Below are 26,342 nucleotides of genomic sequence, written 5' to 3'. Positions count from 1 at the left end.
TCCTCGTCAGTCAGTCCGTCGAGAGAGCTACTATAGACTACACCACGAGACGAATTCAAAGTGCGGTGGGCCTCCACCCGGACAGGGAACGTGTACAAGAGTGTGGCCTGAAGCAGTATTTGTGCCTGAAAGGCACTCTCAGTTTCTGGTAATAAGGTACCGTTACGCAACCTGGTACAAGATTTGACAGATCCGGCTATGGCATCTACGCCCTTCTGAATAACGAAAGGGTTGACAGAGGAAAAATCCTTTCCGTCCTCAGATCGAGAAACTACGAGGAACTGTGGGCAGGCGGTAGTACTTTTGTCACTGTTGGCTGGTCACGTTTCCGTTTGTGGGTCGAAGTCGAAAGCGATGGAGTAGAATCCATTGCGGAGGAATCCCCCATGATTGCCAGCGTCTCCGATGGCGCGCTCCTTCCTTGTGGGGACGCTCTCAGAGGGCACTCCCACCTTAGGTGAATGTTTACACCTCAGGTCACACCTCCCGAGAAACAGACGGAGGGACCAATCCGCATGGTCAGAAGGTATCAGCTGAGGCAATCACCCCTCCCCGGGCCTGGCCTTTACCAGGGGGTATGCGCGTGCCTTACATGTCTACCCAGGGCGGGGACTTACGCGTTACCCCGTCACCGGCTACGCGTGCCAACGCGTGGGTCGGCCTTCAGACACGCACAGGGAGGAAGGAAGAAGAGGAAAAAGAAGAGAGAGGGAGAAAGAGGATAGACTGTCTCAAACGCCGAGGCGGAGACCAGAGAAGGCAAGGAGAAGAAGGCAATGAGAAAGCAAGGAGAAGGAGGCAATGAGAAGGCAAGGAGAAGAAGGCAATGAGAAAAAGGCAATGAGAAAAAGGCAATGAGAAAAAGGCAATGAGAAAAAGGCAATGAGAAAAAGGCAATGAGAAAAAGGCAATGAGAAAAAGGCAAGGAGAAGTCAAGGGAAAGCGTAAGGAAGACAGTGAAGTGGAGAAGAGCAAAGAAAGGAACCAACAAAAGGAAGGAAGAAACGAGAAGTGAAAAACCAAAAAGACCACGATTATAGGTCGTGAAACCGTCCGTCTCCGGACGCAGGCGCTAACTACCCCCGTGAGGGGGATGGACTCCTTTTAGTCGCCTCTTACGACAGGCAGGAATACCTCGGGCCTATTCTAATCCCCGGACCCGCAGGGGGGCCGCTTGCTCTGTTTGATTAAATAACGGGCTTTAGCGCGAAGGCGTTTAAAGGTAGTAAGGCTGGCTACGGATGGGTGCCTCTTAAAGTGTTGCAAAGCTCGACGGCGATCACGGATGGCAATGGCCTTACTCCATCACGGGACTTGCCGGCGATGAAATGGTCCAGATGAGCGCGGGACAGCAAGGCTAGCAGCGCGAACAATCGCGTCAGACACGTCATGTAGGACGTCATCAATACAACCTGACAAAGAGGGAGAAAACTCTACCTGTGCAGTGTGTAGAGGCCAATCGGCGCGGTGGAAAGACCAACGAGGTAACCTGTCCATCGGGGAGCGGGGAGGGAGCGTGATAATCAACGGGAAATGGTCACTATCACAAAGGTCGTCGTGTGGCGGCCAGTGTAAGGAAGGGAGGGGAGAGGGAGAAGAAAAAGAAAGGTCAATGGCAGAGAAGGTACCATGACCGGCACTGAAATGAGTAGGGGAGCCATCATTAAGAAGGCACAGGTCGTGGTCTGCAATAAATTGACCTCGTCGAGATGCACTGCCCCACAAAGGATGATGAGCATTAAAATCCCCAAGGAGGAGGAAGGGAGGAGGAAGTTGCTGAAGAAGGGTGGTTAAGGCAGCAGGTGTAAGAGGCCTGTCAGGAGGGAGATAAAGATTGCAAACCGTGACCTCGAAGTCCAGGTGGATCCTAACAGCAACCGCTTCCAATGTAGTTTGGCGAGGAATCCACGTGCTAGCAATGTCTGTACGGACCAACGTACAAACGCCACCAGAAGCCCGCAAGGGTCCGACCCGATTTCGACAGAAAACACGGAAACCACGAGGGTCGGTGAGAGAGCGTCAGTAAAATGAGATTCCTGGAGAACCACACAAGCTGCAGAGTAGGAAGAAAGAAGGGATTTCAATTCCGGAAGGTGACGATAGTAGCCATTACAATTCCATTGGAGAACCACAGAATGATGGTTTAAATGAGGGCTGAACACGCTAAAGCCAGTCATACCGCCGGGTCCCCACCCGTCACCGACAAGGAAGGGGCGACATCCATGAACGACAGGTCAGAATCCGGTTGTGAAGTCGGGGAAGGGACCTCCGGTGACACCAGAGGCTCTTTGTCCCGGGACTTATGTTTCTTCTTTTCAGGCTGAGATCGAGGAGGGCTGTGTGGCATAAAGAAGCCAACTGCAGCAATATCAGGAACAGAATGAGACCGGGCGACCTGGGGGCCAACAGCCCGCGGGTCTCGCGGTCGCCGTGTGGCAGCAGACCTTTGACCTGGAAGGTGCTGGGAAGGGGCATCCCGAGAGAGGCGCCCTTGACCGGCGGACGCCGAAGGAGTGAAACACTCCTCCGGCTGGGGAGGGGGAGCAGCGCCCAGAGGAGAAGGTGTGGGAGCCGCAGGGGAGGGGGAGGAGAGGGGTCCGGGATGGGGGTAAGGAAGGGGGAGGAAGGGGTGAAGATGTAACCAAGGCCTAACTAGATGTCATGGACACAGGGTGCAGTCCTGCACATTTCTTACGGGCCTCTGTGTAGCTTAAACGATCGAGGGACTTATACTCCTGTATCTTTTTTTCTTTCTTATATACTGGGCAATCTGGTGAACGTGGAGAATCACTACCATGATAATTTACACATACAGGAGGGGGAACACAGGGACTCCCCTCATGGAGTGGACGTCCACAGTCACCACAGAGTGGGTCCTGAGAACAGCGAGAAGACATGTGGCCAAAACGCAAGCACTTAAAACACCGCATAGGAGTTGGGATGTACGGCTTCACATCACAGCAATAGACCATAATAACTACCTCAGGAAGGGTATCCCCTTCAAAGGCCAGGATAAAGGCACCAGCATCAATACGGTTATCCTTAGGACCCTTCTGAACACGCCGAACGAATTGAACACACCGCCATCTGAGATTGTCCCGAAGTTCCTCATCAGTTTGAAGGATGAGGTCCCTGTGAAAAAAAATCACACCTTGTACCATATTTAGAGACGTGAGGGGTAATGGACACAGGAATTGTGCCAAGATGTGTACAGGCACGAAGGGCCGCAGATTGGGCAGCTGAAGCAGTTTTTATCAGCAACAAACCCGATCGAATCTTGCTCAGGGAGTCCACTTCGCCGAACTTGTCTGCAATGTGTTCCCCAAAGAAAGGTTTGACACTGGTGAAAGTATTTCCATCAGTCCTGGTGCAAACTAGATAACGGGGGAAAGGTTTTGCCCCTAGACGACGGGCCTGACCCTCTTCCCAGGGGTAAACATGGAAGGGAATGCCGAAGGGGCAAGGGAAGCAGCACTTGAGGAATCAGTACCACGCAGAGAGACGGCTGCAGAAGAATGGCCAGAGTTTTGGACCCGTATGCGTTTCATCTGCATAGAGTCCGCCCTGATACCACCCACTCCAAACAGGGGCACTCCTCACGGGCGCCACCCAGCCACAGCAAGGTCCGTCTGGCACATTGGCCATTGCTGGGAGTTCCGATGCCCCAGGATGACGAGCAACCACTCCAAGGCATGCATGAGGAGGTCACAGCTCAGCTATCAGAAGTGTGATCCCTGTGTGTTCAGGGCGCTCAACCAAAAGGGTACATAGCAACCGCACCACACGGGCTGGCTACCGTGCCGGCAATGCACCCTAGCATCAAACAACGACATGAAAGGAAAGGTGGAATGTACTAGGAGGGCGCACGTCGGAGACACTAGGTAAGGTGCTCCTCCCCTAGTGACTCACACTACGGAGGAGAAATTTTGTAATGGAGGACAAACCCCAGAGGGGGAGCAAGGAATGCCAAAAGGAGGAGACGATTACGCAACAAAGCCGGAATGTAAAACCAACAGAACCATGAGGATAGCGGGGGCCAACATAAGCAAGGACACCAATAGAGGGAGAGGAGAGGGCGAGGGGAAAGGAGCATGGAGGGGAAAGGAGGGGAAGGGAAAGGAAATGCAGCCCGGGAGAGAAAGAAGGCTGCAATGGCTCGGGGCCCCGTGCTCACCACGCACGTATCCACAAAAGATTTGCGGACCCCCTGGGGGGGGGGGGGCCAGTTACCGAGGAGTGGGCCTTAATGCCCGACAGCCGGTGCAGACCACCCCAAATGACAGAAGAGGGATTAAAACTGTTAAAGGAGCTGGTGAAAGAGGCCCAACAAGCATATGTGCTGTCTTTGATGACCCTACAGCATTGCGCTCGGAGTCGTTTGTATCCAATACAATTCGCCAACGTAGGATGGCAGCGAAAGGTGCATAAAGCACGTTGTCGAGCACGTCGTCGAGCACGGATAGCGTCTCTACAAGTCTCATTCCACCAGGGAATGGAAACTATGTGAAGAAGAGGTAGTACGAGGAATGGAAGGTTCGTCAGCATTGACAATAACAACCGTGAGGTATTCGACCTGACTGTCACAACTGAGAAAATCGTGGTCCAGGAAGGTCGCCAGGGAGGAGTAAAGTCCCCAGTCAGCTTTCGGTATGTTCCAGCATGAAGGACGTGGGGATGGGGTGTGGTGCAAGAGACGAACGACACAGGTGAAGTGGTCGCTCGAATAGGTGTCAGAAAGTACATACCACTCGAACCGACAGGCAAGAGTGGTAGAACAGATCGAAAGGTCCATGTGGGAGTAAATATGAGTAGATTCCGAGAGGAAAGTCGTGGCGCCAGTATTGAGACAGACAAGATTGAGATGGTTGAAGACATCCGCCAAGAGGGAGCCTCTTTGACAGGATGCAGGAGAGCCCCAAAGGGGATGATGGGCATTGAAGTCGCCAAACAATAAAAACGGCGGAGGAAGCTGAACAATCAGGTGCATCATGTCAGCCCGACTAACTGCGGATGACGGAGTGTAGATGGTACAAACAGAAAAAGGAAAGGCAAAAAGAGTAATATGGACAGCTATTGGAGTGGGGTGGTCAATGGGATGCGATGGTAATAGACATCGTCCCGAACGAGCAACATGACCCCACCATGAGCTGGAATAACGTCCACAGGGGTGAGGTCATACCGCTCCGAGGTATAGTGGGTAAAGGCAATACGGTCAGTTGGGCACTACTTGGTTTCTTGGAGACCAAGGACGAGCGGACAGTGCAGGCAGAGGAGCAGTTGTAACTCCTCCAGATTAGATCGAATACCTCTTATGTTCCAATGTAACAAGCCCATCGCTGGTCAAAAAAAAGGGGGGAACGATACGGGGAAGACCTGGTCATCTTGACGGCCGGGGAGGGCCATCTTTCGGGGGAACAACGCTACAACCGGCGGGGGGCGGATCCTGTTCCATTGAGTCGTCGCCAGCTGCGGCTGCTGTCATGGGTTGCGTAGGAGGGGCAGCATCATTCGCTGACGAGAGGCCAGCTGAGCACCTGGCAGCAGAGCGTCCCAGCGAAACTGAGGACGGCCGGGAGCAGCGACTCACGGATGGAGTGTCAGACGAAATGCGCCGGGGTGGAGAGGGGGATAGAGACTACTTCTTGGAGGCCTTCTTGGAAGTCCGAGGAGGCACAGGGATGGTGGCCTGGACCCGAAGAAGGTCCTCACACGCGGGGTCCATTTTCATTTTGGAACGCCGGACCTCGGAAGCCGGGGTCCAGAACGTTTCCCCGATGGACACCTGTGAGGAGGATCGCTTCTCAGGCGGCGGGGGCGGGGGAGGGGAGGAGGAGGTAGGGTGGCCCCTGGAGCAGAGAGAGCGGAGGGCGTCGTGGAGGATGATTTGGAAGGGAGGGATTTGGGACACAGGCGTAGACCCTGGATGGAGGGAGGAGGTGGAGGTGGGACAGGATGGGGTGAGGATACTGTGGAAGGAGGGGACACGACTGAGGCAAACGATCTTGTGAACATCATGGGATGGAGGCTGACATACTTCTTCCAGGCCTCAGAATAAGATACGATCCAAAGTTTTTAATTCTTGAGTCTTCTTCTCCATCTGATACATGGGGCAGTCTAAACATCTAGGCGAGTGGGTGCCAGGACAATTGACGCACCGAGGTGGTGGGGTGCATGTATGTTCCTCATGAAGAGGACGTCCACAATCGCCAAAAAGGTGCCCAGCCTCACACCGTGACGACATGTGCCCAAAGCGCAAACACCGAAAGCAGCACATAGGAGGTGGGACGTAAGGTCGCACGTCGCACCGGTAGCACATCACCTTTACCTTCTCCGGGAGAACGTCCCCACGAAGGCGAGGATAACGCCCTGGTGTCGATGAGACGGTCTTTGGGGCTGTGCTGGACTCGCCGGACGAAATGCACGCCTCGGCACTCCAGGTTGGCCCTGAGCTGCTCCTCAGATTGCAGCAGGAGGTCCCGTTGAAAAATAACCATGCGTCCTATTCAGTGCCACATGCGGGACAATGGACATTGGGATGTCCCCTAGTCTGTCGCACACCTGGAGCACTGCCGACTGTGTTGCGGAGATGGTCTTTATAAGAACGGACCCCGAACGCGTTTTACTGAGAGCCTCGATTTCCTCGAAGACGTCCTCGATGTGCTGGACAAAGAACATGGGCTTGGAGGTGGCGAACGTCCCCCCATCTGTCCAAGAACAGACTAAATAGCAGGGGAAGTACTCCATCCCAAGCCGGCGGGCCTGTTCTTCCTCCCAGGGAGTGGCCAAGGGGGAAAGGGCAGGAAAACCAGAACTAGAGACAGTACCTTTCTTGTTAATAGACTCAGCCGCAGAGCGACCTGATACATGTTGACATTTCATCTGCGAAACGTCCACCCGATGCCATCCACTCCGACCAGGGGCTCTCCCCAAGGGCGCCACCCAGCCTCAGCAAGGACCACCTGGCAGGATGACCGTTGCCGGGAGTCCTGATGCCCCAAGGAGACGGGCATCTACTCCTTGGCTGACGTGGGGAGGGTGCAGCTCAGGTATCGGCTGTACAATCCCTGTGTTGTCAGGGGGCTACAACCTAGAGGGTACATGACGACCCCACCACAACGGGCTGGCTACCGTGCCGGATTTCGGGTGCCATGGAAAGTCCAACATGATTGTAAGTGCAGATTTTTTTTTGTGGTTTTAGCGCGCACAACTTAAACAGTCATTAGCGCCCAGACGACGTTAGGAATGCACCGCGAGTCAAGTTTAAAACAGCAACGAAACGGAAATTACGATAAAAGACAGACTGACAGGCATAGGATTAAAAAAAAAGAAAATAGCATAATCAAATGAGAGGGTTGTCAAATTGATAAAATGAAGAACGCGAGCAGCTGCTCGTGGGTCATCCGCTAAAATGGCTTCTACAGTACATGGCAGGCCAAGATCAAGATGCAGGGTGTTAAAATCCGGACAGGACGTTAAAATGTGGCGGACCGTCAGCAATTGCCCACATGGGCAGAACGGCGCCGGCACAGTCGTCAGCAGATGGCGATGGCTGAACCGGCAGTGTCCAATTCGTAACCGGGCCAAAACGACGACCTCCTCCCGCCGAGAAGGGCGTGAGGAGGACGTCCAAGCCACGGGAAGAGGTTTCAGGACCCGAAGCTTGTTGTCTGTAAGTGCAGCCCAATCGGCATGCCACAGCGATAAAATGCGCCGACAAATGACCCTGCAACATTCTGATGAAGGGACACAACAAGAAGCTGTCCTAGGCTGCAGGACCGCAGCCTTGGCCACGGCATCAGCAGCTTCGTTCCCAGGGATACCGACATGGCCAGGAACCAACAAAGCTAACCGGAGAACCGACGTCCACCAGCTGCTGAAGAGAGCATTGGATCTGGTGCACGAAAGGGTGCACCGGGTAGGGATCACTGAGGCTCTGGATAGCGCTCAAGGGAATCGGAGCAGACGACATAAGCAGAATGGCGGTGGCGGCAGATGTAAAGAGCAGCCTGGTAGAGGGCAAAGAGCTCAGCTGTGAAGACCGAACAATGGCCATGGAGCCGATATTTGAAACTTTGTGCCCCGACAATAAAAGAACACCTGACCCCGTCATTGGTCTTTGATCCATCTGTATAATTGAAGGTCATATTAATGAACTTCGAACGAAGTTCGACAAAAAGGGAGTGGTAGACTGAACCGAGGGTAACCTCCTTCGGGAGCGAGCAGAAGTCAAGGTGGACGCTAACATGAGCCTGGAGCCAAGGTGGCGTGTGGCTCTCGCCCACTCGAAAGGTTGCAGGGAGTGAAAAATTAAGGTGTTAAAGGAGGCGACGAAAGCGAACTCCAGGGGGTAGCAGGGCAGAGACATACAACCCGTATTGACGGTCGAGAGAGTCATCAAAAAAGGAACGATAAGACGGGTGGTCGGGCATTTCCAGTAGCCCAGAGGCATACCGACAAAGCAGTATATCGCGCCGGTAGGTGAGTGGCAATTCGCCAGCGTCAGCATGAAGACACTCTACGGGACTAGTATAAAACGCTCCGATCGTAAGTCGTAAGCCCCGATGTTGTATGGAGTTGAGGCGGCGTAAGATGGATGGCCGTGCAGAGTATACGAAGCTCCCATAATCCAGCTTGGAGCGGACGATCGACCGATATAGGCGAAGTAGGACGGTTCGATCCGCTCCCCACGACATACCACACAGAGCACGGACGACATTTAGAGAACGGGTACAATGGGCAGCCAAATATGACATGTGGAGACCAACTAAGTTTCCTGTCAAATGTAAGACCTAAAAATTTTGTTGTCTCCACGAATGGGAGAGCAACGGGACCGGGTCGTAAGGACGGTGGGAGAAACTCTTTGTAGCGCCAGAAGTTAATACAGACCGTCTTCTCGGCAGAAAAACGGAAGCCATTGGCGACACTCCAGGAGTAAAGACGGTCAAGAGAACGCTGAAGACAGCGCTCCAGGAAACACGTAAGCTGCGTGATGCAATAGATGGCAAAATCGTCCACGAAAATGGAGCCTGATACATCAGCTGGGAGGCAATCCATTATTGGATTGATCGCTATGGCGAAGAGAGCGACGCTCAAAACTGAGCCCTGTGGCACCCCATTCTCCTGGCGAAAGGTGTCTGACAGGACAGAACCCACACGTACCCTGAACTGTCGATCCATTAAAAAGGAACGAATAAAAAGAGGGAGGCGACCGCGAAGGCCCCATGTATGCATGGTGCAGAGAATGCCCGCCCTCCAACAGGTGTCGTAAGCCTTCTCCAAATCAAAGAACACAGCCGCGGTCAGGCGCTTCCGCAAGAAGTTATTCATAATGAAGGTCGACAAGGTAACCAGATGGTCAACAGCAGAGCGGCGCCTACGAAATCCACATTGTACATTGGTAAGTAGGCGTCGAGACTCAAGCAGCCAAACCAAACGAGAGTTAACCATTCGCTCCATCACTTTACAGACACAGCTGGTAAGCAAGATGGGTCGATAACTGGAAGGCAAGTGCTTGTCCTTCCCCAGCTTAGGAATAGGGACAACAATGGACTCGCGCCAGCATGCGGGAACATGTCCCTCAATCCTGATGCGATTTTAAGTACGAAGAAGAAAACCTATACCCGCAGGAGAAAGGTTCTTCTGCATCTGAATATGAATAGAATCAGGCCCTGAACCGGACGACCGTGATCGGCCAAGTGCGTTTTCGAGTTCCCGCATGGTGAATGGGGCATTATAACTTTCACAATTCGAGGAGCGGAAGTTAGGTGGCCTAGCGTCCTCTGCCTGTTTGCGGGGGAGGAAGGCAGGGTGGTAATGAGCGAAGCTCGAAACCTCTGTGAAAAAGCGGCCGAAGGCATTGGAGACATCCACAGGGGCCACAAGGACGTCATTTGCGACCGTCAAGCCAGAAACTGGTGAGTGGACCTTAGTGCCAGATAGTCGGCGCAGGCTACCACAGACAACAGAAGGAGTAAAACTGTTGAAGGTGCTTGTGAAAGCAGCCCAGCTGGCTTTCTTGCTTTCTTTAATAATACGACGACACTGTGCACGTAATCGTTTATAATTGATACAATTCGCCACTGTAGGGTGGCGTTTAAAGGTGCGTAAAGCACGTCGACGAGCACGTAAAGAGTCTCTACATGCTGCGGTCCACCAGGGGGCTGGTACGCGACGCGGAGAAGAAGTAGGGTGAGGGATGGAATATTCAACAGCAGCGAGAATAACTTCCGTGAGGTGTGCGACCTGACGATCGCAGCTAGTGAGGGTTTGATCCTGAAAGGTCACCCTGGAAGAGAAGAGCCCCCAGTCTGCTTTGGAGATGATCCAACTAGGTGAGCACGCGGAGGGGGTGTGCTGCAGGAGATGGATAACACACGGGAAGTGGTCGCCCGAATATGTATCAGAATGTGCATACCACTCAAACCGGCGTGCAAGTTGGGTAGTACATATAGAGGTCTAAATGGGAATAGGTGTGAGATGTGTCTGAAAGAAAAGTAGGGGCGCCAGTATTGAGGCAGACAAGATTGAGCTGGTTGAAAAGGTCTGCTAACAGGGAGCCCCTCGGGCAGGATGCCGGAGAGCCGCAAAGGGGATGGTGGGCATTGAAGTCTCCAGTTAACATAAATGGGGCAGGTAGCTGAGCAATAAGCTGCATCATGTCTGCCCAGGTAACGGCAGATGATGATGGAGTGTACATGGTACAAACGCAAAATGTAAAATTGGGGAGAGTAATGCGGATGGCAACAGCCTGCAGGCCAGTGTGCAATGTGATGGGATCATAGTAAATATCATCCCGGACCAGCAACATAACCCCTCCATGAGCCGGAATACCTACCACAGGGGGTAGGTCAAAACGCACAGAGGTGTAGTGTGCCAAGGCAATTTGGTCGCATGGGCGTAGCTTCGTTTCCTGGAGGGCTACGACGAGTGGACGGTGCAAGCGGAGCAGCAACTTCAAGTCCTCTCGGTTGGAGCGAATGCTGCGAATATTCCAGTGAATAAGTGCCATCGTAAGAAGAAAAGGAAGATGAAAGAAGGGGTCACCTCGAAGGCCTCTGAGGGCCTGGCTTCGAGCGAGCACTGCCGCCGCTATCAGTAGGCGGACAGTCATCGTCTATTGGGTCTATAGGGTCATCGGCCATCTTGGGAAGATGGCCGGGAGGGGAGGTTCCTCCGCCAGAGAACGGCCAGATGTTCGGCTACCAGCGGTGCGGCCAGGCGAAACGGATGACGGCTTGGGGCGGCAACCGCTGGGTGGCGCAGGAGAAGAAATGCGCCATGGCGGAGAAGGAGAACTGTGCTTCCTATGAGCCTTCTTGGAAGGACGTTTGGCGGAAGTACCGGTCGAAGGCTAGGAGGTCAAGGTACGTAGGAAGTCTGTACGGGACGATTCCTTCTTGAAGGCCCGTGCATCTGACTTCTGGGCCTTCGTCTTAGCAGAAGCTGATGAAGGGGCTGGTGTCTGTGGGGTGATGGGAGGAAGAGGAGACGTCGACCGCTCGATCTTAGCACTGGCCGAACGGACGACCGTGGTGCTGAAGGTCAGATCGCTTGTCTGGGTTGCCACCTCCCTGGTAGTCCGAGGAGAGGCGAGGACAGTACTGTATTTCCCCGCTGGGAGCAGCGTGGGCTTCCTACTAGCCAATAGCTTGCGAACAGCCGAGGTGGACACTTTCTCTTTGACCTGAATTTCTTGGATACAGCGTTCTTCCTAACAGACAGGACAGTCGCGGGAAGATGTGGCGTGGTCACCCTGACAGTTCACACAACGAGGAGACGGAGGTGGACAGTCACCCTCATGGGCATCCCTGCCACAAGTGACACATTTAGCCGCATTGGAACAAGACTGTCGAGTGTGATTGAAACGCTGACACTGGTAGCAGCGCGTAGGTGTCGGGACATAGGGGCGAACAGAAATAACCTCGTAGCCTGCCTTGATGCGCGATGGCAGCTGAACACTATCGAAGGTCAAGAAAAGTGTCCGGGTCGGTACAAGGTCTTTGTTGACCTTTTTCATGACCCTATGGACAGCCGTCACGCCCTGCTCAGCGAGGAAAGATTGAATCTCCTCGTCAGTCAATCCGTCGAGGGAGCTTGTATAGACTACACCACGAGACGAATTCAAAGTTCGGTGAGCCTCCACCCAGACAGGGAACGTGTACAGGAGTGTGGCCCGAAGCAGTTTTTATGCCTGAAAGGCGCTCTCAGTTTCTAGTAATAATGTACCGTTACGCAACCTGGTACAAGATTTGACAGATCCGGCTATGGCATCTACGCCCTTCTGGATAACGAAAGGGTTAAAGGAGGAAAAATCCTTTCCGTCCTCAGATCGAGAAACGACTAGGAACTGTGGGGCATGTGGTAGTACTTTTGTCACTGGTGGCTGGGCAAGTTTCCGTTTTTGGGCAGAAGTCGAGAGAGAAGAGAAATCCATTGTGGAGGAATCCCCCATGATTGCCAGCGTCTCCGATGGCGTGCTCCTTCCTTATGGGGACCCTCTCAGAGGGCATTCCCACCTTAGGTGAAAGTTTACACCTCAGGTCACACCTCCCGAGAAACAGACGGAGGGACCAATCCGCATGGTCAGAAGGTATCAGCTCAGGCAATCACCCCTCCCTGGGCCTGGCCTTTACCAGGGGGTACGTGCATGCCTTACATGTCTACCCAGCGTGGGGAATTACGGGTTACCCCATTACCGGCTACGCATGCGAACGCATGGGTCTGCCTTCAGGCATGCACAGGGACGAAGGAAAAAGAAGAGAGGGAGAGAATTTTTTTTTGGTAGGGTTTAAGGGCGCTCAACTGCTGAGGTCATTAGCGCCCAGTCACTGGTGTTAGAGCAAATGGAATCTCCTAAAACTCAAGGGAATGGGGGGACACAAGAATTACCTGACAAAGATGCAGATAAAATAAGTAAAAAGGTTAAATGTCTTTGGACAAGACAGTTTAAGTTATAAATCGCAGAATATGAGCAGCTGCTCGAGCGTCATCAGCTAAAACATCCGGTAAAGTAGATGGCAGGGACAGGATAACACGAGATTGACTAAAGCGGGGACACGACAATAAAACATGGTGCACAGTTAATGCCTGACCACAAGGGCACTGCGGGGCTGGATCACCGGAGAACAGGTAGCGGTGGCTAAACCGGCAATGCACAATCCACAACCTGGTCAGAAGGACCTCCTCGCACCGAGATGGTCGGGAGGATGTTGTCCAAGCAGTTGGGAGTGGTTTTACTGCCCGGAGCTTGTTTCCTTGGAGGGATGACCAAGCATACCACCGCAACGACACAATCCTCTTACATACATCCCCACGAACGTCAGATGACGGGACACAATGGGAGGCTGGTCGAGGCAGGAGGAGTGCAGCCTTGGCTGCAGCATCCGCAGCCTTATTCCCAGGCACGCCTACATGTCCGGGAACCCACAGAAAGCTGACAGAACCCCCATTATTAGCGAAAGAATGGAAGGACTGCTGTATCCGTTGAATCAAGGGATGGACCGGATAGGGAGCTCCAAGGCTATGAAGAGCACTGAGGGAGTCAGAGCAGAGTACATACGATGAATGGCGGTGGCGGCGGGCATACTGAACAGCCTGATGGAGAGCAAAAAGCTCGGCCGTAAAGCTGGAACATTGGTCGAGGAGCCGGTATTTAAAGGTGGCGGCCCCGATGACAAAGGCACAGCCGACACCATCATCAGCTTTGGAGCCATCGGTGTAAATAAAGGTGTGACCGGCAAGTCGAGCACGAAGTTCGACAAACCGTGAGCAATACACTGCAGCCGGAGTACCCTCCTTCGGGAGTGAGCTGAGGTCGAGATAAATAGGAACCGGAGCCTGGAGCCAAGGTGGTGTCGGGCTCTCACCCTCTCTGAAGGTGGTAGCGAGGGCAAAATCCAATTGTCGAAGCAGGCGACGGAAGCGGACTCCGGGGGGCAGCAGGGCAGACACATACAACCCGTACTGACGGTCGAGAGAATCAGCGAAGAAGGACTCGTAAGAGGGGTGGTCGGGCATAGACAACAGCAGGCAGGCATACCGACACAGCAGTACGTCGCGCCGGTAGGTCAATGGTAACTCGGCAGCTTCAGCATAAAGACTCTCCAAAGGACTAGTGTAGAAGGCTCCGGTCACAAGATGTATCCCCCGATGGTGGATGGAGTTGAGCCGGCGTAAGAGGGACGGCCGAGTGGACGAGTAGACGAAGCTCCCATAATGCAGCTTCGATCGGACTATGGACCGATACAAGCGAAGCAGGACAGTGCGATCCGCTCCCCAAGATGAACCGCGAAGAACTCTGAGGACATTAAGGGAACGTGTACAACGGGCCGCCAAATAAGAGACATGTGGAGACCAACACAGTTTCCTGTCCAACGTGAGCCCTAGAATCTTAATTGTGTCCACGAATGGGAGAACAACGGGACCGAGATGTAAGGATGGCGGAAGGAACGCTTTATATCGCCAAAAGTTGATACAAACTGTCTTCTCTTCAGAGAACCGGAAGCCATTTGCCACGCTCCATGAGTAGAGGCTGTCTAGACAATGCTGAAGGCAGCGCTCCAGGTAGCATGTTCTCTGGGCACTGCAGTAGATCGTGAAGTCATCGACAAAGAGAGAGCCTGAGACAGTAGGTGGAATGCAATCCATAATTGGATTGATCGCTATGGCAAAAAGGGCTACGCTCAAGACAGAGCCCTGAGGCACTCCATTCTCCTGGAGGAAGACGTCGGACAATACGGAACCCACACCTACCCTAAACTCTCGATCCGTTAAAAAGGAATCAATAAAATGGGGCAGGCGACCGCGTAGGCCCCACCTGTGCGTAGTGCGGAGGATACCTCCTCTCCAACAGGTATCATAAGCCTTCTCAAAGTCTAAGAACATGGCTACCGTTTGGCGCCTTCGCAAAAAGTTGTTCATGATGAACGTCGACAAGGTCACAAGGTGGTCAACAGCGGAGCGGCGGCGACGAAAGCCGCATTGGACATTAGGAAGTAGTCGTCGAGATTCAAGAATCCAGATTAACCGAGCATTAACCATGCGCTCCTTCACCTTACAGACACAGCTTGTAAGAGAAATGGGGCGGTAACTAGAAGGAAGGTGTCTATCCTTCCCGGGTTTGGGTATAGGAACAACAACGGCGTCACGCCAACGCATGGGGACTTGACCTTCGATCCAGACGCGATTGTAGGTATGAAGAAGGAAGCTTTTGCCCGCCGGAGAAAGGTGTGCCAGCATCAGAACGTGAATGGCATCTGGCCCCGGAGCAGAGGACCTAGACAATGCAAGCGCACGTTCGAGTTCCCGCATAGTAAAGGGGGCATTATAAGTTTCCAGATTCAGCGAGTGGAAGGAAGGTCGCCGAGCCTCTTCTGCCTCTTTCCTGGGAAGGAAGGCAGGATGGTAATGGGCGGAGCTTGAAACCTCCGCGAAAAAGCGGCCAAAGGCGTTGGAGACAGCCACAGGATCAACAAGGACCTCATTACCTGAGGTCAGGCCAGGTACCGAGGAGTGGGCCTTAATGCCCGACAGCCGGCGCAGGCTACCCCAAACGACAGAAGAGGGAGTGAAACTGTTAAAGGAGCTGGTAAAAGAGGCCCAACAAGCTTTTTTGCTGTCTTTGATGACTCTACGGCATTGCGCTCGGAGTCGTTTGTATTCTATACAATTCGCCAACGTAGGATGGCGGCGAAAGGTGCGTGAAGCACGTTGTCGAGCACGGATAGCGTCCCTACAAGCCTCGTTCCGCCAGGGGACGGAAACGCGACGTGAAGAAGTAGTACGAGGAATGGGACGTTGGGCAGCATTGGTGATAACAGCCGTGAGGTATTCGACCTAACTGTCACAACTGGGAAAATCGTGGTCGGGAAAGGTCGCCAGGGAGAAGTACAGTCCCCAGTCAGCTTGCAGTATGTTCCACCTCGAAGGACTTGGGGATGGGGTGTGGTGCAGGAGACGAACGACACAGGGGAAGTGGTCGCTCGAATGTGTGTCAGAAAGGACATACCACTCAAACCGACGGGCAAGAGTGGTAGAACAGATCGAGAGGTCCAAGTGGGAGTAGGTATGAGTAGAGTCCGAAAGGAAAGTCGGGGCGCCGGTATTGAGGCAGACAAGATTGAGATGGTTGAAGACATCCGCCAAGAGTGAGCCTCTTGGACAGGACGCAGGAGAGCCCCAAAGGGGATGATGGGCATTGAAGTCGCCAAACAATAAAAACGGCAGGGGAAGCTGAACGATCAGGTGCATCATGTCAGCCCGACTAACAGCAGATGATGGTGGAGTGTAGATGGTACAAACTGAAAAGGTACAAGCAGATAGAGTAATGCTGACAGCTATTGCTTGGAGTGGGGTGGTCAATGGGATGGGATAGTAATAAACATCGTCCCGAACGAGCAACATGACCCCACCATGAGCTGGGATACCGTCCACAGTGGTGAGGTCATACCGCTCCGAGGTATAGTGGGTAAAGGCAATACAGTCAGTCGGGCGCAACTTCGTTTCCTGGAGACCAAGAACGAGCGGACAGTGCAGGCGGAGGAGCAGTTGTAATTCCTCCTGATTAGATCGAATACCTCTTATGTTCCAATGAAACAACGCCATCGCTAGTCAAAAGGTTGGGGGAACGAGACGAGGGAAGAGCTGGTCACCTCGACGGCCGCAGAGGGCCAGGTTGCGAGGGAACTACGCTACAACCGACGGCAGGCGGATCCAGTTCCATCGACTCATCGCCAGCTGCGGCCGCTGTCCCTGGTTGTGTAGGACGGGCCGCATCTTTTCCGACGAAAGGCTGGCGGAGCGCCTGGCAGCAGAGCGTCCCAGCGAAACTGAGGACGGCCGGGAGCAGCGACTCACGGACGGAGCGTCAGACGAAACGCGTCGGGGTGGAGAAGGGGATAGAGACTACTTCTTGGAGGCCTTCTAGGAAGGCCGAGGAGGCACAGGGATGGTGGGCTGGACCCGAAGAAGGTCCTCACGCACGGGGTCCGTTTTGGAACGCCGGACCTCGGAAGCTGGGGTCCAGAACGTTTCCCCGATGGACGCCTGAGAAGAGGATCGCTTCTCAGGTGGCGTGGGGGGGAGGAGGAGGAGGATGGGTGGCCCCTGGGGCAGAGGGGGTGGGGTCTACGGGGGAGGAGAATTTGAAAGGGAGGGATTTGGGAGGGGAGGCAGAGCCCCCTGATGGGCGGAGGAAGCGGAGGGGGACAGGATAGGGGTGAGGATACCGCGGAAGGAGTGGACACAACTGAGGCAAATGAGGTGGTCGTACTACTTCTGGGCCTCAGAATAAGAGAGCCGATCCAAAGTTTTGATTTCTTGTATCTTCTTTTCCTCCTGATATGCGGGGCAGTCTGAGGATCTAGGCGAGTGGACGCCAGGACAATTAACGCACCGAGGTGGTGGGGTGCATGTATGTTCCTCACGAAGAGGACGTCCACAATCGCCACAAAGGGGCTCAACCTCACACCATGATGACATGTGCCCAAAGCGCAAACACCTAAAACAGCGCATAGGAGGCGGGACGTAAGGTCGCACGTCACACCGGTAGCACATCACCTTTACCTTCTCTGGGAGAACGTCCCCCTCGAAGGCGAGGATAAAGGCCCCGGTGTCGATGCGACGGTCTTTGGGGCCGCGCTGGACTCGCCGGACGAAATGCACGCCTCGGCGCTCCAGGTTGGCCTTGAGCTCATCAGATTGCAGCAGGAGGTCCCGTTGAAACATAACCCCATGCGTCCTATTCAGTGCCACATGCGGGACAATGGACATTGGGATGTCCCCTAGTCTGTCGCATGCCTGGAGCACTGCCGACTGTGTGGCGGAGGTGGTCTTTATAAGAACGGACCCCGAATGCATTTTACTGAGAGCCTCGATTTCCCCAAAGACGTCCTCAATGTGCTGAACAAAGAACATGGGCTTGGAGGTGGCGAACGTCCCCCCATCGGTTCGAGAACAGACCAAATAGCGGGGGAAATACTTCGCCCCAAGCCGGCGGGCCTGTCCCTCCTCCCATGGAGTGGCCAAGGGGTAAAGGGCAGGAGAACCAGAACTAGAAACGGTACCTTTTCCTTTGAAAGACTCGGCCGCAGAGCGACCTGATACATGTTGACATTTCATCTGCGAAACGTCCGCCCCGATACCACCCACTCCGACCAGGGGCTCTCCCCATGGGCGCCACCCAGCTGCAGCAAGGGCCACCTGGCAGGATGACCATTGCCGGGAGTCCTGATGCCCCAAGTAGACGGGCATCTACTCCTTGGCCGACGTGGGGAGGGTGCAGCTCAGGTATCGGCAGTACGATCCCTGTGTTGTCAGGGGGCTACAACCTAGAGGGTAAATGTCGGCCCCACCACAACGGGCTGGCTACAGTGCTGGACTTCTGGTGCCATGGAAAGTCCATCATGATCGCTGGTGCCGATGGAGATGCACTATGGGCGTAACTTGGACAACCCATCAGGCGTTTAGGCCCAATTTGAGGAATAGTGGGTATAATTACAACGCCGGTGCAATGCTGAGTGCCAAGGTCTTAGTGCACTTAGGACCAGTGGTACACCGTGTAAGGTGTCCTTCCCCAAAAGGCTCGTACTTCTGTAAAATTTTGAAAAATGGAGGTCAAACCCCAAGGGGGACCATTACATGGAAGGCCGAAACGGTTGAAACTCCTTTTAGTCGCCTCTTACGACAGGCAGGAATACCTCGGATATATTCTTACCACGGACCCGCAGGGGGGGAGAGAGAGGACAGACTGTCTCAAACGCCGAGGCGGAGACCGAAGGAGGCAAGGAGAAGAGGGCAAGGAGAAGAGGGCAAGGAGAAGAGGGCAAGGAGAAGAGGGCAAGGAGAAGAGGGCAAGGAGAAGAGGGCAAGGAGAAGAGGGCAAGGAGAAGAGGGCAAGGAGAAGAGGGCAAGGAGAAGAGGGCAAGGAGAAGAGGGCAAGGAGAAGAGGGCAAGGAGAAGAGGGCAAGGAGAAGAGGGCAAGGAGAAGAGGGCAAGGAGAAGAGGGCAAGGACAAGAGGGCAAGGACAAGAGGGCAAGGACAAGAGGGCAAGGACAAGAGGGCAAGGACAAGAGGGCAAGGACAAGAGGGCAAGGACAAGAGGGCAAGGACAAGAGGGCAAGGACAAGAGGGCAAGGACAAGAGGGCAAGGACAAGAGGGCAAGGACAAGAGGGCAAGGACAAGAGGGCAAGGACAAGAGGGCAAGGACAAGAGGGCAAGGACAAGAGGGCAAGGACAAGAGGGCAAGGACAAGAGGGCAAGGAGAAGAAGGCAAGGAGAAGAAGGCAAGGAGAAGAAGGCAAGGAGAAGAAGGCAAGGAGAAGAAGGCAAGGAGAAGAAGGCAAGGAGAAGAAGGCAAGGAGAAGAAGGCAAGGAGAAGAAGGCAAGGAGAAGAAGGCAAGGAGAAGAAGGCAAGGAGAAGAAGGCAAGGAGAAGAAGGCAAGGAGAAGAAGGCAAGGAGAAGAAGGCAAGGAGAAGAAGGCAAGGAGAAGAAGGCAAGGAGAAGAAGGCAAGGAGAAGAAGGCAAGGAGAAGAAGGCAAGGAGAAGAAGGCAAGGAGAAGAAGGCAAGGAGAAGAAGGCAAGGAGAAGAAGGCAAGGAGAAGAAGGCAAGGAGAAGAAGGCAAGGAGAAGAAGGCAAGGAGAAGAAGGCAAGGAGAAGAAGGCAAGGAGAAGAAGGCAAGGAGAAGAAGGCAAGGAGAAGAAGGCAAGGAGAAGAAGGCAAGGAGAAGAAGGCAAGGAGAAGAAGGCAAGGAGAAGAAGGCAAGGAGAAGAAGGCAAGGAGAAGAAGGCAAGGAGAAGAAGGCAAGGAGAAGAAGGCAAGGAGAAGAAGGCAAGGAGAAGAAGGCAAGGAGAAGAAGGCAAGGAGAAGAAGGCAAGGAGAAGAAGGCAAGGAGAAGAAGGCAAGGAGAAGAAGGCAAGGAGAAGAAGGCAAGGAGAAGAAGGCAAGGAGAAGAAGGCAAGGAGAAGAAGGCAAGGAGAAGAAGGCAAGGAGAAGAAGGCAAGGAGAAGAAGGCAAGGAGAAGAAGGCAAGGAGAAGAAGGCAAGGAGAAGAAGGCAAGGAGAAGAAGGCAAGGAGAAGAAGGCAAGGAGAAGAAGGCAAGGAGAAGAAGGCAAGGAGAAGAAGGCAAGGAGAAGAAGGCAAGGAGAAGAAGGCAAGGAGAAGAAGGCAAGGAGAAGAAGGCAAGGAGAAGAAGGCAAGGAGAAGAAGGCAAGGAGAAGAAGGCAAGGAGAAGAAGGCAAGGAGAAGAAGGCAAGGAGAAGAAGGCAAGGAGAAGAAGGCAAGGAGAAGAAGGCAAGGAGAAGAAGGCAAGGAGAAGAAGGCAAGGAGAAGAAGGCAAGGAGAAGAAGGCAAGGAGAAGAAGGCAAGGAGAAGAAGGCAAGGAGAAGAAGGCAAGGAGAAGAAGGCAAGGAGAAGAAGGCAAGGAGAAGAAGGCAAGGAGAAGAAGGCAAGGAGAAGAAGGCAAGGAGAAGAAGGCAAGGAGAAGAAGGCAAGGAGAAGAAGGCAAGGAGAAGAAGGCAAGGAGAAGAAGGCAAGGAGAAGAAGGCAAGGAGAAGAAGGCAAGGAGAAGAAGGCAAGGAGAAGAAGGCAAGGAGAAGAAGGCAAGGAGAAGAAGGCAAGGAGAAGAAGGCAAGGAGAAGAAGGCAAGGAGAAGAAGGCAAGGAGAAGAAGGCAAGGAGAAGAAGGCAAGGAGAAGAAGGCAAGGAGAAGAAGGCAAGGAGAAGAAGGCAAGGAGAAGAAGGCAAGGAGAAGAAGGCAAGGAGAAGAAGGCAAGGAGAAGAAGGCAAGGAGAAGAAGGCAAGGAGAAGAAGGCAAGGAGAAGAAGGCAAGGAGAAGAAGGCAAGGAGAAGAAGGCAAGGAGAAGAAGGCAAGGAGAAGAAGGCAAGGAGAAGAAGGCAAGGAGAAGAAGGCAAGGAGAAGAAGGCAAGGAGAAGAAGGCAAGGAGAAGAAGGCAAGGAGAAGAAGGCAAGGAGAAGAAGGCAAGGAGAAGAAGGCAAGGAGAAGAAGGCAAGGAGAAGAAGGCAAGGAGAAGAAGGCAAGGAGAAGAAGGCAAGGAGAAGAAGGCAAGGAGAAGAAGGCAAGGAGAAGAAGGCAAGGAGAAGAAGGCAAGGAGAAGAAGGCAAGGAGAAGAAGGCAAGGAGAAGAAGGCAAGGAGAAGAAGGCAAGGAGAAGAAGGCAAGGAGAAGAAGGCAAGGAGAAGAAGGCAAGGAGAAGAAGGCAAGGAGAAGAAGGCAAGGAGAAGAAGGCAAGGAGAAGAAGGCAAGGAGAAGAAGGCAAGGAGAAGAAGGCAAGGAGAAGAAGGCAAGGAGAAGAAGGCAAGGAGAAGAAGGCAAGGAGAAGAAGGCAAGGAGAAGAAGGCAAGGAGAAGAAGGCAAGGAGAAGAAGGCAAGGAGAAGAAGGCAAGGAGAAGAAGGCAAGGAGAAGAAGGCAAGGAGAAGAAGGCAAGGAGAAGAAGGCAAGGAGAAGAAGGCAAGGAGAAGAAGGCAAGGAGAAGAAGGCAAGGAGAAGAAGGCAAGGAGAAGAAGGCAAGGAGAAGAAGGCAAGGAGAAGAAGGCAAGGAGAAGAAGGCAAGGAGAAGAAGGCAAGGAGAAGAAGGCAAGGAGAAGAAGGCAAGGAGAAGAAGGCAAGGAGAAGAAGGCAAGGAGAAGAAGGCAAGGAGAAGAAGGCAAGGAGAAGAAGGCAAGGAGAAGAAGGCAAGGAGAAGAAGGCAAGGAGAAGAAGACAATGAGAAGAAGACAATGAGAAGAAGACAATGAGAAGAAGACAATCAGAAGAAGACAATGAGAAGAAGACAATGAGAAGAAGACAATGAGAAGAAGACAATGAGAAGAAGACAATGAGAAGAAGACAATGAGAAGAAGACAATGAGAAGAAGACAATGAGAAGAAGACAATGAGAAGAAGACAATGAGAAGAAGACAATGAGAAGAAGACAATGAGAAGAAGACAATGAGAAGAAGACAATGAGAAGAAGACAATGAGAAGAAGACAATGAGAAGAAGACAATGAGAAGGCAAGGAGAAGAAGACAATGAGAAGGCAAGGAGAAGAAGACAATGAGAAGGCAAGGAGAAGAAGACAATGAGAAGGCAAGGAGAAGAAGACAATGAGAAGGCAAGGAGAAGAAGACAATGAGAAGGCAAGGAGAAGAAGACAATGAGAAGGCAAGGAGAAGAAGACAATGAGAAGGCAAGGAGAAGAAGACAATGAGAAGGCAAGGAGAAGAAGGCAATGAGAAGGCAAGGAGAAGAAGGCAATGAGAAGGCAAGGAGAAGAAGGCAATGAGAAGGCAAGGAGAAGAAGGCAATGAGAAGGCAAGGAGAAGAAGGCAATGAGAAGGCAAGGAGAAGAAGGCAAAGGAAATAGTAAGGAAGACAGTGAGGTGCAGAAGAGCAAAGAAAGGAACCAACCAAAGGAAGGAAGAAACGAGAAGTGAAAAAGCAAAATGACCGCAAATAGAGGTCGTGGAACCGTCCGTATCCGGACGCAGGCGCTAACTACCCCCTTGAGGGGGAGGTACTCCTTTTAGTCGCCTCTTACGACAGGCAGGAATACCTCCAGCCTCTTCTTACCCAGGACCCGCAGGGGGGGAAGTAAAGCTGTGAGTACCGGCCGTGAGTCGTGCTTCGGTAGGTCAGATGGTAGAGCACTTGCCCGCGAAAGGCAAAGGTTCGAGTCTCTGTCGGGCACACAGTTTTAATCTTCCAGGAAGTTTCAAGTCTTCGATACATTACATAGTTTCAACTAAGCGTTTGATGGAAGTAACCGCCTATTTTCTACATCAGGGCCTAAACACTAACCTCAAAAAATCTCTGATACTGACATTTAAAGTAACTGGTTCTCATAACGTTGAAATAAACAATATTTGTCTTATTCCATCAGCAGAAATAGGTAACATTAAATCTGTGTTCACCTCGACGAAAATCTCCGCTGGGCAAACCACATTACTTCTGTGTGTGAGAAAACCAGCAGTAGCCTGTATCTTACGAACCAGTTAGCATAAATAGTGCCCATCCAAACACTAAAAATTGTGTACTATGGAACATTATCCATTTCTTAATTATGGTATTGAATTATTGGATTGTGTGGCAGACCCGCACCTGAATAGAATGTTAGTGTTATAGAAAGAGCCATTAGGTTAATGGATGGACTGAAGTCCAGAGAGTCCTGTCATGAAACCCTTGTCCAACAAATATCTCACTGTATATTCCTTGTATTTGTATAAACTTATCTTTTTCTGGATTGTAAAAAGAAACTGAAGTGCAGTGATACGCATAATTATGATACTAGATTTAAGCTCAGTATTTCAGGCAGAGGACAAAATAAAAAATATCTGACAATAGAACACTGCTTTCCCCCAAAACTTACCAAGGTTAGAGCAATGTCTACAAAGAAGCCATGGATTACTCGAGGAATAGGGGTATCTTGTAAAACAAAAAGAAAACTGTATCTGTCAATCCGAAACATTTCCAATGTTGATGCTATAGCACATTATAAGAAATACTGCAAAATATTAAAGACTGTAATACGGATGTCAAAGCAAATATATTACAAGGAAAAGATAGTCATATCAGATAACAAAATAAAGACAATATGGGATATAGTGAAGGAGGAGACCGGTAGAACCAGACATGAAGAGGAACAAATAGCATTAAGAGTAAATGATGCATTGGTGACAGATGTGTATAGTGTTGCAGAACTTTTTAACAAACATTTTATAACTGTTACTGAAAAGATGGGGTTGTCAGGTTCGGTAGATGCTGCTATGGATTACCTTAGACCAGACATTTCAAGTAACTTCCATAATATGAATTTGACCCTCACTACCCCAACAGAAATAACGTCCATCATAAAATCTTTAAAATCAAAAACATCTAGTGGGTATGATGAAATATCAACAAAGTTAATTAAAGAATGTGATTCTGAGCTAAGTAACATATTAAGCTATCTGTGTAACCAGTCGTTTATCAGTGGAATATTTCCCGAATGGCTGAAATATGCTGAAGTTAAGCCACTGTTTAAGAAGGGAGATAAAGAAATAGCATCAAATTTCCGTCCAATTTCACTGTTGCCAGCATTCTCAAAAATTTTCGAAAAAGTAATGTACAGTCGTCTTTATAACCATCTTATCTCAAATAACATACTGTCAAAGTCACAGTTTGGATTTCTAAAAGGTTCTGATATTGAGAAGGCTATCTACACTTACAGTGAAAATGTACTTAATTCATTAGACAAAAAATTGCAGGCAACTGGTATATTTTGTGATCTGTCAAAGGCATTTGACTGTGTAAATCACAATATCCTTTTAAGTAAACTAGAATATTATAGTGTAACAGGAAATGCTGCAAAATGGTTCAAATCTTATATCTCTGGCAGGAAACAAAGGGTGTTATTAGGAAAGAGACATGTATCAAGCTATCAGGCATCATCCAACTGGGAACTAATTACATGTGGGGTCCCACAAGGTTCCATTTTGGGGCCCTTACTTTTTCTTGTGTATATCAATGACCTTTCATCAGTAACATTACCAGATGCCAAGTTTGTTTTGTTTGCTGATGATACAAACATTGCAATAAATAGCAAATCAAGTGAAGTCTTAGAAAGATCAGCCAATAAAATATTTGTGGACATTAATCACTGGTTCCTAGCCAATTCTTTGTCACTAAACTTTGAAAAAACACACTACATGCAGTTCAGAACTTGTAAGGGGTGTCCCAAGAGTATATGTCTAACATACGATGACAAGAAGATAGAAGAAGTGGACGGTGTTAAATTCTTGGGATTACAGCTTGATAAATTCAACTGGGAGGAGCACACCACAGAACTGCTGAAGCGTCTTAACAAGTCTCTGTTTGCAATGCGAATTTTGTCAGACATAGGGGATATAAAAATGAAAAAGCTGGCATACTATGCTTACTTTCATTCCATAATGTCATATGGGATTATTTTCTGGGGTAATTCATCAAGCCAAGCTAAAGTTTTCCGGGCACAAAAACGTGCAGTAAGAATTATATGTGGTGTGAACTCAAGAACATCCTGCAGAAGCCTGTTTAGGGAACTAGGGATACTAACTACAGCTTCCCAATATATTTATTCCTTAATGAAATTTGTCATTAAAAATATATCACTTTTTCAAACCAACAGCTCAATTCATGGAATCAATACTAGAAATAAGAATAATCTTCACAAGGATTTAAAGTCACTTAGTCTTGTACAAAAAGGTGTGCATTATTCAGGAACACACATTTTCAATAACTTGCCAGCAGCCATAAAAAGCTTAACAACCAATGAAATTCAGTTTAAGAGAAGCCTAAAGGATTTATTGGTGGCCAACTCCTTCTACTCCATTGATGAATTTCTTAGGAAAACCAACTGATTTGTATATAAGTACAACATAACTTCTGCACAATTTCAGTGCAGTAATGTGTTCACTGAAAATTTGTGTGTGTGTGTGTGTGTGTGTGTGTGTGTGTGTGTGTGTGTGTGTGTGTGTGTAAGTATAATCTAACTTCTGCACCATTTCAGTGCAGTAATGTGTTCATTGTAAATAAGTATTACAGTAGTTGTATTACATGTTTCTTACCTTATAAATAAATAAAAAACTTTTTTATTTTAAATTCAGTGCAATAGTATTTGTAAAATGACTTAGTGTTCATTAAAAAATGACGATCATTCCACTTGGGACCTGTGGAATGGTACATTAGCTTATTTGTTTTAGTTGTAAATATTTGTCATGTATTGTTGTTTTTCTGACATGTTCCACATCCTGGAGGACCTCCTCACTACGGATCAATTGGAATGAAAGTAAATCTAATCTAAAATATTAATGGGCAAATGTGGTTCAACAAGCTGCCACAAGCTTTGAAAACTTGTGCACCATAGCTGTTCCTACGGAAGTTAAAAACCTTATTAAATAAATGTTGATATTCACTCAGTGAATTCTAATCTACTTGTCAGACGTAATGTAATTGATATACTGGGACAAATGCATATACCATTACTATATGTAAGTTCTATCTATAGTAATATGCTCAACCTATGTATGACGTTTACGAAAGACGTCAGCTTGATGGTCTACACGCAAAAAATGTAAATAAATAAGTGCAGTGATACGCCATGACAACACCCGGAGTAATGATAACTACATCATGCAGACGACAAAATTAAAAGTAACCCTACGGTAATGGGCAGATATGATTTAACAAGCTACCTCAGTCTGAAACATTATGAAGCAAACCTCTTCCACGTGCAGCCAGCTTTCCTTGTAAATAAATGTTTATATCAATACACTGAATTCTAACCTAAAGGATCTCTTTCCGAACATTTAATATATTATGAATATTATGA

General features: G+C 50.6%; 1 protein-coding gene across 1 annotated transcript; it reads left to right on the top strand.

Moving 5' to 3' along the window:
* The first annotated feature begins 5,774 nt into the window (after positions 1-5,774).
* LOC124742866 (eukaryotic translation initiation factor 3 subunit A-like) lies at positions 5,775-21,725 on the top strand. The gene is made up of 2 exons (XM_047248812.1): positions 5,775-5,834; positions 18,726-21,725. Exons 1-2 carry the CDS (start codon positions 5,775-5,777, stop codon positions 21,723-21,725), a joined length of 3,060 nt encoding a protein of 1,019 aa, XP_047104768.1.
* The last annotated feature ends 4,617 nt before the right edge of the window (positions 21,726-26,342 follow it).

The sequence above is a fragment of the Schistocerca piceifrons genome, unplaced genomic scaffold (assembly GCF_021461385.2).
Source record: "Schistocerca piceifrons isolate TAMUIC-IGC-003096 unplaced genomic scaffold, iqSchPice1.1 HiC_scaffold_2340, whole genome shotgun sequence".
Taxonomy (NCBI): Eukaryota; Metazoa; Arthropoda; class Insecta; order Orthoptera; family Acrididae; genus Schistocerca; species Schistocerca piceifrons.
Note: the sequence above shows the minus strand (reverse complement) of the source record. Positions and strands in the feature narration are given on the sequence as shown.